The sequence below is a fragment of the Colobus angolensis genome, unplaced genomic scaffold (assembly GCF_000951035.1).
Source record: "Colobus angolensis palliatus isolate OR3802 unplaced genomic scaffold, Cang.pa_1.0 Scaffold30, whole genome shotgun sequence".
Classification (NCBI taxonomy): Eukaryota; Metazoa; Chordata; class Mammalia; order Primates; family Cercopithecidae; genus Colobus; species Colobus angolensis.
Genome location: NW_012116266.1, coordinates 1,911,209 through 1,926,204, shown reverse-complemented (window position 1 = coordinate 1,926,204; position 14,996 = coordinate 1,911,209). Strand labels below are relative to the sequence as shown.

The following is a 14,996-nucleotide window of genomic DNA, read 5'->3' as shown; positions in this document are numbered from 1 at the left end:
TTATATTTATATTTATATATCCTATTAGTTCTACCTCTCTAGGGAACCCTGACTAATACACTAATCTAGTCCTACTTACCCTTTTCTTGTTTTTTCTACTTGCCTTTTTCTTTCTATTCTATTCTAGTTCATTGGGGAAAAAAATCTGGTCTCCTTACTATTTTCTTATCAATTTCATTCTATTTCTGTGAGAAAAAAGCTAGTGATTAAATTGATTTCATTAATCACTGTATGTTTTTTACAATCCACCTAAGCTTATGGAAATGTTTCTCAAAATGTGGAAAACACTGTAATTGGTTATATTTGATTCTATGCTTATTCAACAAATGGTCTGCGAAACAACCTTAAATCAACCCCATTTTCTCTCTTTTATCACAACTAAAGTTCTTTAATCTGCATAAGCTTATGATTTGTTCAGGTAGAGGTCTAAGAACCTAAAACTGTAATTAGCAACTTAAACTGTTCTGATGCGAGTAGTCTCAGGAATACACACTCTACAATTTGGCTTCTCTCCCTCCACCCTGGAAAGCTGCCATCTCCTTCATGACAGATCTTACAGTTTTCCTCAGTTCTGACAAGGGCCTTGGTGCCCTCAGATCTTAAGTGTTGCTTAACACCAGTTGGGCCAATGCAATAATAGTGCTGCCACTCAGATATCTAGAGAGACACTGTCTAGGTGGGACTGAGTTCACTACGCTTGTCAGGACAGTGATTTGGGCTGTTGATAATCCCCTACAGTGCTCATGTTACAGCTGGATTAATTCTCTAAGCCTGACCCCATCTATTTTGTGCTTTGTCCTGAGGACTAAGCTCTGATTTTTTTTTATCTTGCCCAAATTCCTTTCTTTTCTTTTTTCTTTTTTTTTTTTTTTGAGACAGGGTTTTGCTCTTGTTGCCCAGGCTGGAGTGCAATGGTGTGATCTCGGCTCACCACAACCTCCGCTTCCCAGGTTCAAGTGATTCTCCTGCCTCAGCCTCCTGGGTAGCTGGGATTACAGGCATGTGCCACCACACCCAGCTAATTTTTTTGTATTTTTAATAGAGATGGGGTTTCTCCATGTTGATCAGGTTGGTCTCGAACTCCTGACCTCAGGTGATCTGTCTGCCTTGGCCTCCCAGAAGTGCTGGAATTACAGGCGTGAGCCACTGTGCCCGGCCACCTAAATTCCTTTCTAAGGAGTCTGAGAGTCATGCCCTATAAACCATAAATTCTCATCAGATATTTAACCCTGTATATCGTGACTTACTTTCCAATCTGACTCTGCCATGACAAGGAAGAAAATCAAAATGTTTTACCCCAAAATATATTTCCTTGCCAGACCTTGAAATTGCCCTGCAAAATCTCTTGTGGGAAAATCCACATTCTATAGAGAATCCCCTCTCCCCTTTGTTTTCCTTCCTTTCTCCCCAGATTCAGGAGATAATCAACTAAGAGCCAGGCACCCTTTAAAGTCTCATAAGAAACAATTTATAACCTGCTCTCTCTAAGTCTGCTATCTGAGAGCCTCCTCTGCACAATAAAACTCGATCTCCACAATCCTTTATCTTAATCTAAACATTCCTTTCTACCAATCCCAGGTCTTTAGACAAACTTAACCAATTGTCTGCCAGAAAATGTTTAAATTTACCTATAGCCTGGAGGCCCCCCACCTACATCTTTGACTTGTCCCGCCTTTCTGAATGAAACCAATGTATTTCTTAAATGTATTTGATTGATGTCTCATGCCTTCCTAAAATATATAAAACTGAGCTGTACCCCAATTACCTTGGACATACGTTCTCAGGACCTCCTGAGGACTGTATCATGGGCCATGGTCACTCATATCCGGCTCGGAATAAATCTCTTAAAATATCTTACAGAGTTTGACTCTTTTCATCAACAGTCCCATCATCCACCATTCATCAGTCATATTGCTAACTAACCACTCAGCCAAACAACAGATGGCCCCTACCTATCTTTCCAGCCTCATCCATCCTATATACATTTGGAAGACATTGTATTCGGAAGACATGCACATTGTTGTACAGAAGATCTCCAGACATTTTTCATATTCCGTGACTGAACTAGCTCAGTTTCTGAAGAAATGCCCATTTTTAGATCTTTAGCCATCTTAGGTCCCAACTAGATTTCAAGATACAATTACATTTTCTCCTCTCTACAGGCTTTTCCTTTTCATGTGAGTTTTTAGACTACTTATTATGTACTTTCCTTCCTTTTGACCTATCTTCCCTCGTTTTATTAAGCCATTTAATTCACTGTGTGTCTTGGCATTTACCTTTTCATATTCTCATGGCTTCTTTCCCCAGTGAGTGGGGCCATCACTTCCTTATCTCTCTCACAGTGACCAGCAGATAAGACAGTGTCTCTCACAGTGACCAGCAGATAGAAGGTGCACAGTGACTATCTGGTAATTTTCTCCAAAGACTTAAACAGATTTTAAATATAATCCTATTTTTTGAATATAGGATGACTTAACTCCCACTTTATGGTTAGTGGGTGATCAAATTTCTTTCTTTGCAATGTACTGTTAACTCTTGAATAAAAAGGGCAGTTTAAAAAATTGAGTGTAAGTGTACCTACCATCTGAGACCTGTTTTTCTTGGCTGTCATCTGTGATGGGTAAGGAGATCCTTTTATCTTTTTTATGTAGTTCAGTTTCTAAAATCAGGAAATTTATTATTGCATTAATTGAAGAGATTAAACAAGCCTCACACAAGAATAATTTCCTTGATATGTTAGTAAGCAGAGATCTCCACACTGTGAGATTCACTGATTTTGGAGTATCTGGAAGAGTGTTTCTTTGCAGGGGCAAGAGCCAAAGGTGACAGAGTTAAGATCAATCAAACACACACACACACACACACACACACACACACACACACAAACACATACCCCTTGACCTTCGTTAGTAAAAACACAGCATAAAATCAAGTCTTTTTTTTGTCTGTCACAAAACTTCTATAATGTAAGTATATATGAGACAGTTAGGACTAACTACAAGTCAATGGAGTCAATTTTAGAATGACTGTTTTGTGGCCCACTCCCATAAAAGTAATTTGAAGCTCTATTCTGCTTAGTATAGGAAGCCACACAGAGGGCCTCTACATTCTGAGAATAAAAGAATGAGTTAAAATCAATGGCCAATTGGACTTCTACATATCCCTCTGTGCCTGCACCTCCACCTTCCTGCCTCCTCTGGGCTTTGGTTTGGCCCCCTCCTGGTGACTTGGCCATCAGCCAGAACCTCCTCTGAATTCCCAAACCCCACCCTCCCTCTGTCCTTCCTCCCCAACTTCCTATACTTTCACCTTACTTAACCCTCTATGGTCTGGACCAATGGCACCCACTCTGTCCCCTGCAGTTGATTTTGATGAGTTAGTCCATTCTGAAAGGCAGCAACTGTTTCAACTGGTTGGGATCTGTACCCATACTGGTTGTTAAATAGTTTCAATATCCCCTTTGTTTGGACTCTTATTTTATTTCTGTTTATTACTTCCTTCCTTATCCAATCTAGACCCCCATAGTCTATTACTTCATCTGCTTTCTTGCAATGGCCTTCGATTTCTTTGCCTCACCTTCTTCGTTCCCAAATGCTAAGTGAACTGGACTCATTTTCCACTCTCATGTTCAATGTGGATAACCAAAGTCACCTTAGCACCTATTTAAGGCACCAGTAAAGCACGTGCACAAATGTGAGAAAAATAAAAACTTTTTGGAAATAATTTGCTACTCCAAATAAAGTCAACATGGAAGAACTCAAAATTTTGTTGGAATACGTTGTGGTTTTACTTTTACTCTAACTGCATTTATTCTAATAGCAGAGGCTAGCAGTATACTCTCATATTTTGGGGTTTACTACAATCATGCATCTAGGTTTCTGCTCCTGCATCCAGGCAGCTGAGCATCTTTGCAAGGAATCACACAATCATACATTGCAGGCACTACAAATTAATGGTCCCTAACTTCCACTGAGCCCTTAACTCTGAAAAGAATTATATTTTTTTCTGCTTTGTGTCTCTCCCTTCCTCTTAACAGTTGCGGTCATGTGTCAGTTAATAATGGGAGACACATTCTGAGAAATGTATTGCTAGGCAATTTTGTTATTGCATGAACATGAAAGAATGTACTTACACAAACCTAGATAGTATAGGCTACCATACACCTAGGCTACAAACCTGCACTGCATGTTACTGTACTGAATACTGTAGGCAATTGTAACCATAATAGTATTTGTGTATTTAAACATATCTAATATAGAAAAGGTATAAGAAAAGAAAGCAGCATAAAAGATTAAAAAAAGGTACAACTGTATAGGGCACTTACCATGAATGAAGCCTGTGGGACTGGAAGTTGCTCTGGGTGAGTCAGTGAGTGAGTGGTGAGTGAATGTGAAGGCCTAGGACGTTATTGTAGACTACTGCAGACTGATAAATACCATGTACTTAGGCTACACTGAATTTTTTTTTCTTTCTTTGATAATAACCTTAGCTTACTGTATTTTTAAGCTTTTATGTTTTTAAAAACTCTTTTGTATTAGCACTCTGCTTAAAACACAAATACCTTGTACAACTACACAAAAATATTTTTTCTTTATATCCTTTTTCTTTAGATCCTTTATGTCCTTTTATAAGCTTTTTTCTATTTTTAAAAATTACTTTTTTCTTTTCAAATTTTTTTGTTAAAAACAAAGACACCAACACATACATTATTAGCCTAGGCCTACACAGCGTCAGGATCATCAGGAGGTCACTAGGCGGAAGGAATTGCTCAACTCCATTACGTTATGAGACCATGCCACGGTTTGCCCCAGTTACTACCGGACTGAACAAAGGAGGACGAACGTAGAAATGAAGACAAAGAAAAGGGATTTGTTTTAAAGAAAAAGAAGGGGTCAAGGGAAGAAGGGGGCTTCTTGCTTCTAGTGAGCAAAGGCAGCCCTGAGCTTCTACAGTCCTTCGTATTTATTGGGTAGAAAGAGGAGGGAGGAGCTAATGGTTGGTCAGCTGCTTGATTGATCACAGGTTCCCATTATTATAGCTAACAAGCTTCAGATGTGCCTAATCACAAGAAACACTGCCCTTGGGGTGCGACAGCCCTCAGCATTCCTTCTGGGCAGCAGATGCAGTTCGTCAGTTTGCCAACATTTATGAGAACAGTTTGCTGTTTACTCATATAGCCTCCACTGAGTTGATCACGACCCTCACTCTTTTGGCCCGCAACAGGACCACTGTGGTATCATGCCATCTGCCATTGACCAAAATGTCGTTATGCATACATGCCTGCATTTCAAACCTTCATGTCCTTCCTTAGAAGCCCAGCCTTTCCCTGAGTCTTTGGCCTTCAGGACCTGGTCCCGCTGCCTGTTTGGTTCCGTATTCCTCCCTTCCACACACCGACCTGCATCTGCATCCATCACCTTCTCCCCTTCCCTCTGGCCTTAGCAGCAGAGACACTTTCAGTTTGCAGCTGACCCTGTGCTCTGGCACTTGAGTTCTACTTGAGCAGAGAACCCTTCTGCTCACTCCCCCTCTATCTTCACCCTCTCCTCTCTAATAGTAGTTAAACTTTAACATCCAACCATCCAGATATCTATCCATGTCTTTGTAGTTATGGATATGTATGTCATGCACACAGAACAAAATCCAACAGGCACAAGAGACCCTGAACTGCAGAAGTCTTCCCTCCCCCACCACTCAGGTCCTCCTCCAGGAGGTCACGATGGTTATCAATTTCTTCTCATTACTATCAGTTGCTGACAACTCTGTGTCCCAATGTCCAGCCCAGAGCTCTCTCCTGGGCTCCAGAGATATGTTACCCACCAGAACTTTCACTTAGATGCCTCTCGAAAGTCTGCTCCTTTTCCTGTATTCATTACATTAATTGCATCTTCCCAATCATTTTCCTGACTCAGAGCACATAGTAAGTGACAAGGACAGGAGAGGCAACCAGCTTGGGGACTCCAGCTGCCCCAGATTCTGCCCCCACGATTGAGGAGATCAAGAGTTCTACACATTCAATTCATTTGTGGCCCACTGTTTGGGAAGTTCTGCCTCAGATAACACCATCACCATGTGTTGAGACGTTGAAAACATCAGGGGCATTCTTGACTCTCTTGAGGGCTCTCTTAACCTCAATCTCAGATTGGTCAAGTTCTGTCAATTGTATCTCTTGCAAATATAGCTCTTTCCCTACATCCCCACAGTCACTGCTTGCTTAAGGTCCTCATCATTTCTCTACCTGCAACAGAGCTGGTCTTCCTGCTTCTTGTCTCTCCCCCTCCAATTCATTCTTCCCATTGCAGACAGTGATCATTTTAAGTTAGAAGCTGCTCCTGTCCCTCTTCTGCCTAAAGTCCTTCATTGGTTTTAACAAGGCCTCTACTTACCTCCTGGCCTCCTGACATTCCTCAAACTCTATTTTCCAGATAAAGCAAACTGGCAGTTCTTCAAAAGTTCTTTCTTTTTTCTTTATCTTTGAATGCGTTGCTTTCTCTGAATTGAACAACTCTCCCATTTGCCCCTTCCATGCCCGACTGTTGGCCTTCCTTCCTCTCATAACACAGTTTCGATGTTACCTCCTCCTAAAAGCCCTTCTATCAGGTCAGAGCCCTGATGGGGCCCTTCCCACTGCTGTCAAGGTGCATGGCACATTCCTCTGGCCCACAGCACTGAGCATGCCAGCTCCAGAGTGACACTCTGGCCCCTAAGGCTAAGGTCCTTCCTTTCTACTCTAGTCTCATTTCTGCCCTCTCCATTCCATAAAATCAGTCTCATCAAAGTCATGAATGACCTTGGTCATACAACCATTGGGTATTTTTCAGGTCTCATTTTATCTAACACACCAGTAGCATCTGACAGTGTAGACCAGTCCTTGTTCTTGAAACACCCTCTGTCTTCAGGTCTTTTACATCATCAGATTTCAGGGGCTTATCCTGACTCTCTGACCACCCCTTTCTCATGGCCTTCTGTCAGTTAACCATGACAGGCTAAGTTCCTCCAGGCTTTCTTCTCTTACCTTCTCTCTAGACAATCTCCATCACACAGATAGCTTCGTTTCTATTTATGAGTCAACAACTCCCCATTTGGCAACTGTAGTCCAGATCTTTCTGAGCTCCAAGAAGTATGCAGTTCTCCATGTGACATTTCCATTTTAGGTATCACACAGGTATTTCAGAATCAAAATGTAAGAAATGAAACTCACGCTTTTTCTACTCTGGCACCATGCTTCTTCCTTTTCCATCCACAGGCATGCATGCACACACACACCTCCCACATTCTCATATTTTTTCTCTCTCTCTCTCGTTCTTTTACCATTTTCCCCTTATCAATAGTAAATCTGCCCGGTTGCCAGTTGGGATTCACCAGAGCCAATCAGATTCATCAGCAAGTCTTGATAATTCCACCTCCTAAATATCTCTCAAATTTCTACTGCCTCTGGTCTTGGCTGTATGTGCTACCCCACAATACCAGTCTTTCTGCAAACAGTCTTGCTTTATTCCAGGATGTTTTTCAAACTAATCCCACACCTGACCAGGTTCTCTCCATCTAGAAATCTTCTGTAGCTCTCACATCTCCTCATGGCTGTATCTCTCAGCTCCATCTCTTCTGGCTTTGGCCACATAAGCTTTTCCGCAGTTTTTCCAAACAAGTTGATATATACTTTCCTGCTTCAGGTTCTTCCCTTCTATCCACAGGCATGAGCTCTGACAGCATGGCAGCCAGCAGTTACTCCTCCAATGCACCACAACTGCAGTCATCTATATAATGTGTGGCCAGCCCCTTGATGGACTGCAGGTTCTGAGAGGGCAAGATCAGGTCTATCTCATTCACCTCTGTATTTCCAGCTCCTAGCACTAGTTTATAGTTGGTACTGCACACACATTAGCAGAAGGAAGGAATGTTGGGCTCCAAGACACCTGACTAAAGCCCTTTGCATAAATAAATTGCTTTATTTCTAGATGTATATATCCATACCTAAGATGAGATCATCTTTAAGGCAAAGAAAAGATGTCAGCCCTCCCTTATTTCTTATGAGTGGAGAAAATACCAATAAGAAATATAAGCTTATTGAAATTTGTTGGCTTTTAATAAAGTTATCTAAAAATAAATCTGGTGTTGTAGGTTGAATTGTGTTTCCAAAAAGATATGTTGAAGTTGGCCAGGTGTGGTGGCTCATGCCTGTAATCCCAGCACTTTGGGGGGCCGAGGTGGGTGAATCATGAGGTCAGGAGTTCAAGACCAGCCTGACCAATATAGTGAAACCCTGTCTCCATTAAAAATACAAAAATTAGCCAGGCATGGAGGTGTGCACCTGTAGTTCCAGCTACTCAGGAGGCTGAGATAGGAGCATCGCTTGAACCCGGGAGGCGTGAGTTGTGGTGAGCTGAGATGACACCACTGCACTCCAGCCTGGGCAACAGAGTGAGACTCTATCTCAAAAAAAAAAAAAAAAAAAAAAAAGATATGTTGACATCCTAATGCCTGGTACCTGTGAATGTGATCTTATGGGAAATAGAGTTTTGGCGGACATAATCAATTTAAGATGGGATCATACTGGTTTAGGGTGGGTCCTGAATGCAATGACTGGTATCCTTATAAAGAGAGAGAGAGAGATTTGGAAACACAGACATACACAGAGGAAAGACAGACATGTGAAGAGAGAAGCAGAGGTTGGAGTGATGCAGCAACGAGCCAAGAATGCAAGCATTGCAACCCAAAGCTAGAAAAAGCAAGAAAGAATTCTTTTTTGAGCCTTCAGAGACAGTGTGGCCCTGCTGATACCTCACATCAGGTCTTCTAGTCTCCTGAGCTATGAACAAGTAAATTTCTGTTGTTTTTAAGCCATCCAATTTGTGGTAATTTGTTATGGTAGTCCTAGGAAATTAATAAATATGATACCTACAACATTTATAAGATCATAGCGTTCTTAAGTTGTGTTTTCTTTAACATTCTTATGAGATGTTTAATTTCAAAGGACACATTGAAATTAACAGTTTATTTTGTCATGAATTTAGTTTAGAAATGATAAAATACAAATGGGAGTTATTCATATTACCAATGATTCAGTTATAATAAATATGTTAATACTCTTTTAATAGCAGTCCAATAAAACGTCACTCTAAGAGCTTACCTGATTGGTATGGCTGAAAATGTATCTTGTCTCCAAGTGCAACAAGTTTCTCCTGTTGAAAAAATTTTATAATCACAGAATTAAATGACCACAATTCCTAGCTTAATTATTCTTTTTTTTTTTTTTTTTAGATGGAGTTTTGCTCTTGTTGCCCAGGCTGGAGTGCAGTGGTGTAATCTTGGCTCACTGCAACCTCTGCCTTCTGGGTTCAAGTGATTCTCCTGCCTCAGCCTCCAAAGTAGCTGGGATTACAGGCCTGCACCACCATGCCTGCCTAATTTTTGTATTTTTAATAGAGACCAGGTTTCTCCATGTTGGTCAGGCTGGTCTCAAACTCCCGACCTCAGGTGATCCACCCACCTCGGCCTCCCAAAGTATTACAGGCGTGAGCCACCGCACCTGGCAACTTAACTATTCTTTAATAGAAAAACACTTTGATTCTTCATTTTTAAATAACGAACAAATATTTTTAACATATCAGAAATTGTATAACCAAATGAGTAATGTTCTTTCACTGATGTTTTTCAAACTTTTATTATCTCATTACTTTTAGGAATTAAAAAATATTTGAATCCATAGAAAAACCAATATATGCCTTGGCCTAGGGGAATCAGTTTAAGATCATTATCAAGGTCAGTCCCCTTGCATCTATTCTGACATTACCTGAATTAGATCACTTGTCATTCTGGTCATTATTTGTTCACTTATTTCAATATCTTTGAGATCTGTAAGAACCACCCAAGTTCCATTCTCAAATTTCACAGGCATAGAAAAGACGATCCCTTTAGGAATACCAAACTGGCCTGCAGTGAGCAAACACAAAGCAAAGCACTGTGGCAGAACTTAGAAACATGCACCTTTTCTGTTCAGCACCGTAGAAAAGGACAAACATAATACAGGATTTTTAATGATAATGATGGAATTAAATTTCTGGGAATTCTTCTCCAAGGAGGACAGAAACGCTCCCTCTAGAAGGATTGACTAAGCAACTATCTAAGTTCTAACAATTCTGCCATCTGTATTTCTCTCTCATCCAGAGGTTAGTGCAGTCTTTCTCTTTTGAGCCCTGTCTGTATTCTTTTTGTCTGTCTGCATGGCTTTTCCCTGGACCCCTATGCAGCCCATGAGCCTAAGTCATTTGTCCATCTGGCCTTCCACTCTTCTCACCTGCTATGGCACTCACACAGCCAGAGTATGAGGAACTGGGAAGGGAAAGGAGGGGAGGCAGGAAATTTGGTTATTCCTTTGCAGTCCCCAGTTTGCCATGTGTTTTGGTGTGTGTTTGCTTCATGTAGGATGATTTCCTTTACATGTTTCTACATCTTAAGCAGAAGCCATCCTTCATTTAATAACACATTTAATTTCTTTAAGATATACAGAAATACTTATATTTGGATGTGCTCTAAATAAAAAGATTGACCACATGTATTACTAACTGAGCACCATTCAGACAAAGTTGTCCCCGTTTCTGGTGCCTCAATCACATAAGAAAATTATTTCTGCCATTCTAAACAACAAAAATGTCACCAGGGCAAAAAACAAAAACAAACAAACAAACAAAAACAAAAAAGCAACAACAACAACAAAAAACATTGAGGACATTCAAGAAACCAAGATCTAAAAGACTTTTCCTTAGAAGGCTTCCCAGGTCTTCAAGTAATGCTGTATTTTGTTTAATGTGTGAAGAGCTAGCCTTATGGGCAGACAAGGTCTTAGACAAGGTCTGCCTAAGAGCTACCTATTTGGTATGGTTTCAGAGAGACAGACAACAATCATCTACCCCTCTCCCCCAAGTACTGCATTGTTTATTTCTGAATATAATTCCTACAGAGATTAATTAAACTTTCTTTCTACAAATAAAGGTAAGGTTTTAAATGCCTGTTTCCCTAAGGAGATAATTTGCTGATCTGAATTCACACTATGGCAATGTTCATGCACCTTAACTTCAGTTGAACAAGATTCATTGAGTGTCTGGATATAAAATGCTTCTCCTGTGAAGAGGCAAAGAGATGGCCCAGAAAAAGCCTTTGCCCTCAGGGTGCCACAATGAAGGGGACATATGCAACTAATCACACGATCAAAAACAGGCAGACGATAATATTCTCTGTGACAGGGGAACAAAATGCTATGTGGGGATACAGACGAGAGACAGAGATTCATTCTGACATGAGGGATTTGGGGAGATTTCCTTGACCTGCCCTGGTGTCACTGAAATAATAGGGAAGATCGTGGTTCTACATATAACATAAAGAATACGAGAGAGGGAACCAATTGGGAAGGAAGACAGTACACACAGTTTGGTATATGTTGGATGGAAGTGATGACATGACATCCAGGTGACAATGTTTCAGAAGCTAGAGGCAGAGAGGCCCAGGTCTGCAGTTCTGGGAGTGGATAAGCTTGCTAAGGGAGAAAGTAGAACCCAAAGGGAAGAGATGCTTAAGATAGACCTTATAGATGACAGAACAGCAGCTATTCTCTTTCCTGTTATGTAAAAATGGTAGAAGTCAGCCAGGCGTGGTGGCCCACGCCTGTAATCCCAGCACTATGGGAAACCAAAGCAGACAGATCACAAGGTCAGGAGATGGAGACCATTCTGGCCAACATGGTGAAACCCTGTCTCTACTAAAAATACAAAAATTAGCTGGGTATAGTGGCGTGCGCCTGTGGTCCCAGCTACCCAGGAGGCTGGGGCAGGAGAATCACTTGAACCCAGAAGGCGGGGGTTGCAGTGAGCTGAGATGGCGCCATTGCACTCCAGCCTGAGTGTCACAGCAAGACTCCATCTCAAGCAAACAAACAAAAATGTAGAAGTCTTCTGCATCGTTTTTAGCAGATTAAAACATTAGGGCTGTAAAAGTTTATATGCAGTATTTGTGGATGGAGAGCAACCTTTCCACATCCCCAGTGTCCTTAAGTGTCCCTGAGATCTGGGTCCTTAAGTGTCCCTCTCTATCCTGCCTTTGTGTCTGTGCTCCTATGGCTCCCTGTGCCAAGCGTTCTTTCCACACTTGTCTTCCAGGTTAACACTCCTCATACTTTAGGCTTACTGGAGTGTCGCCTTCTTTATGAAGCCTGTACTGGTTCCCCCTGCTTCCTGCCTAGAATAGAAGTTGCTTTCCCCTTATCTCTTGCCAGGAAAACCTAACAACAGATTTTGTTTATGTATCTGGCTCTTGTTTATTCTACTGTAGGTTTCCTGAAGGCAGAGGCCACATCTTAACTCCTATGTGTATTTCCAATGCATTCATACAAAATACTGTTGACTTTCTGAATGAATAATTGAATGAATGAATTATTATGAAATTGTAAAAGTCCAGGCAGCTTATGGACCACGTTAAGAGCTAGATGGGTGGGGACACAGAATTAGGAGCACAAGGCATAGACATAGGTTTTAAGATTTTACAAGACACGGAAAACCCAGATTTACCTTCACTCAATATTCCTAAAGATACAATCTCCCCAGGTGGTGAACCATGATACCAGTATTTCAACGTAGTGGCTATACTGTGTGCAGCCAAAATGCCTCCAAATTGTCTTCCTGTGGCGGTCAAGTTTTTAAGAGTTGCTACAAATTCTCTTTTTACCCACTCACTGTAAGGAGAGAAAGAAACAATTTTACAATGGAGAGAGGAATTAAAGTGAAAAAGAGTATTCCCTGGCTCAATGGAACTAAGTATCAGAAACCTAATCCACAGTCAGAATAGAAATATGACTTTATTTCTAGTGTCTTTCCTCAAGTGTCTTCAATCCCCATAAAAAGTCAATTGAAAAATAGTGAAATGTAGTAGAAAAGAGTCCCAAGATGTCAAACTAAAGATATACTATAAATATGGAACACAGAAATGTGGCTAAAAATGGCAAGAACCATTATTTTCATTACAAAGAATTGATCCTGTGTAGATACTACCTTGGAACCAGTAGTACCCTACACATTAAACAAAATAATTTCATAAAACATTGAATTACAGGGTGAGTACCCCTTAGCCTAAATGCTAAATCTTAGCCTAAATCTGACCACAGTGTTTCAGATTTTGGAATATTTGCAAACACACAATGAAATATCATGGGAATGGAACTCAGGTCTAAACACAAAGTTCATTTATGTTTCACATATACCTTATACACATAGCCTGAAGGTAATTTTATACAACGTATTTAATAATTTTGTGCACAAAGCAAAGATTGTGTAAATTAAACCACCGGAAAGCAAAGGTGCCGAGTGTAGAATTTTCCACTAGTGGCATCATGTTGGTGCTCAAAAAGTTTTAGTTTTTGGTGCATTTCAGATCAGATTTCTGATTTTTGGATTGGGGTGCTCAAGCTGGATCACATTGAGAATTAGGAAAATAATTATATGTTTATGATCTGAAGTCTAAACTCAGAGAATAGTCCAGTTGGTCAGTCTCTGCTAACCCTGCACGACACAGCTCTATGCAACACTGGTCCTGCCCAGGCAGCAAATGCAGAGGAATCATGCTTCAAAATAGCAAACTTGGGACACATCCTCCCTAGGCAGGGGTGAAGTTCCTATGGTCTGAGGAAGAAAAGGAAAGCAATGGGCAATGGAAAGAAAATGCTACCACTGGGAAAGTGCTGCAAAGTTTAGAAAAAATGCTTCAGAGGTGCCCCTTCCTGCTTCTCCTCTGCCTCATTATAATTGCTAGGGCTTATTGTGCAGACACAGCTCTAAGTCCTTTATCGGGAGTAATCCATTTCATCTTCCCCAAGACCCTATAGGGAAGGCCCTTATTATGTTACCATTTCCACTTTGCAGATGAAAACTGAGTCATAGAGAGGCTAAGCAGCTTCTCTAAAGTCACACGGCTACTAAGTGGCTAAGTGAGAATCCCAGCCTGGGTGGCTTGGTCCTGGGACCGTGTTCCTCACGACCTCTTGCTTCGGCTTCCTGCCACACAACGCCCAGCCTGGCCTGTGCCTGCTCATCATCTTAATTCCTTGCTTGAAAACATTTCAATTAATTTCAACCTGGATAGATAGCTCTGTCTTTACACTTAGTAAGATTCCCTTATACACGCTTGCTTTAGAGATAACCTTACTTGAATATATGAGCTACTGAAGGATCTGAAATATAATAATTCATAATTTCAAAATCAAATCAATTACCTAGTTGATATTCTGTGGAATTTTCTGTTTCTGGTAGACAACATGAACAAATATGAGTGTGAACAATGCAAATTATTTTCGTGCAAAGATTTATGATTTAAAAGATTACAACCATTAAACATTTATTTTAACACTGTCAGTATGCTTCACTTAAAAATATACTGTACCTGTCAAAAATCAAGTTTAAAAGAGGGCGCGAATAATGAAGAGGTCCCCAAATGGCACTCTCGTATCTGTACACCCTTGTTTTTCTCAGATCAACGTAATTATTTCCACTGATATTACCCCAAATGATCACATCTTTAATGTCTGTGAAGAACGGAAAGTTAAAAAAATAATAATGTATATTAATATAAAAATTGCTTGAACCCTATTTTTTGTTTGTGTACATGTTTGTTTTCGGATTGGTTCTTTTGTTATAAAATGAATCTAAGTTTATGATTCCTAAAATTGTGCAAAATGTGTGAATCACCTCCCTAATTATCATAGTTTGGCAGTACCTAATAATGTTCTATGAATGGTATGGTGTATAATAAAATTAAAGAAATAATGAAATGTTCCCTGAAAGAAACTGCTACTGAAAATTATTTCACTGGTGTTTGTCCTGACTTTGCTTGCCACTGAGAGAGAGAGAGGTGGAGAGAGAGTGAGTGAGAGGTCAAGAGAGATGAGGGAGAAAGGACTTTTTAATATGCTTTGATTTTTGACAAGGAGTTCTTGCTTCTGGACTAGAATAGAA

General features: G+C 40.5%; 1 protein-coding gene across 2 annotated transcripts in view; it reads right to left on the bottom strand.

Moving 5' to 3' along the window:
• MDH1B (malate dehydrogenase 1B, NAD (soluble)) overlaps positions 1-14,996 on the bottom strand; it is a 39,946-nt gene that overhangs the window by 10,909 nt on the left and 14,041 nt on the right. For both annotated transcript variants that reach the window (XM_011949860.1, XM_011949859.1), the window contains exons 6-9: positions 14,425-14,566; positions 12,561-12,724; positions 9,794-9,933; positions 9,131-9,182 (exon numbers count right to left, since the gene is read on the bottom strand). In XM_011949860.1, the coding sequence (XP_011805250.1) occupies positions 9,131-9,182; positions 9,794-9,933; positions 12,561-12,724; positions 14,425-14,566 (498 nt within the window). The remainder of the gene's footprint in view (positions 1-9,130; positions 9,183-9,793; positions 9,934-12,560; positions 12,725-14,424; positions 14,567-14,996) is intronic.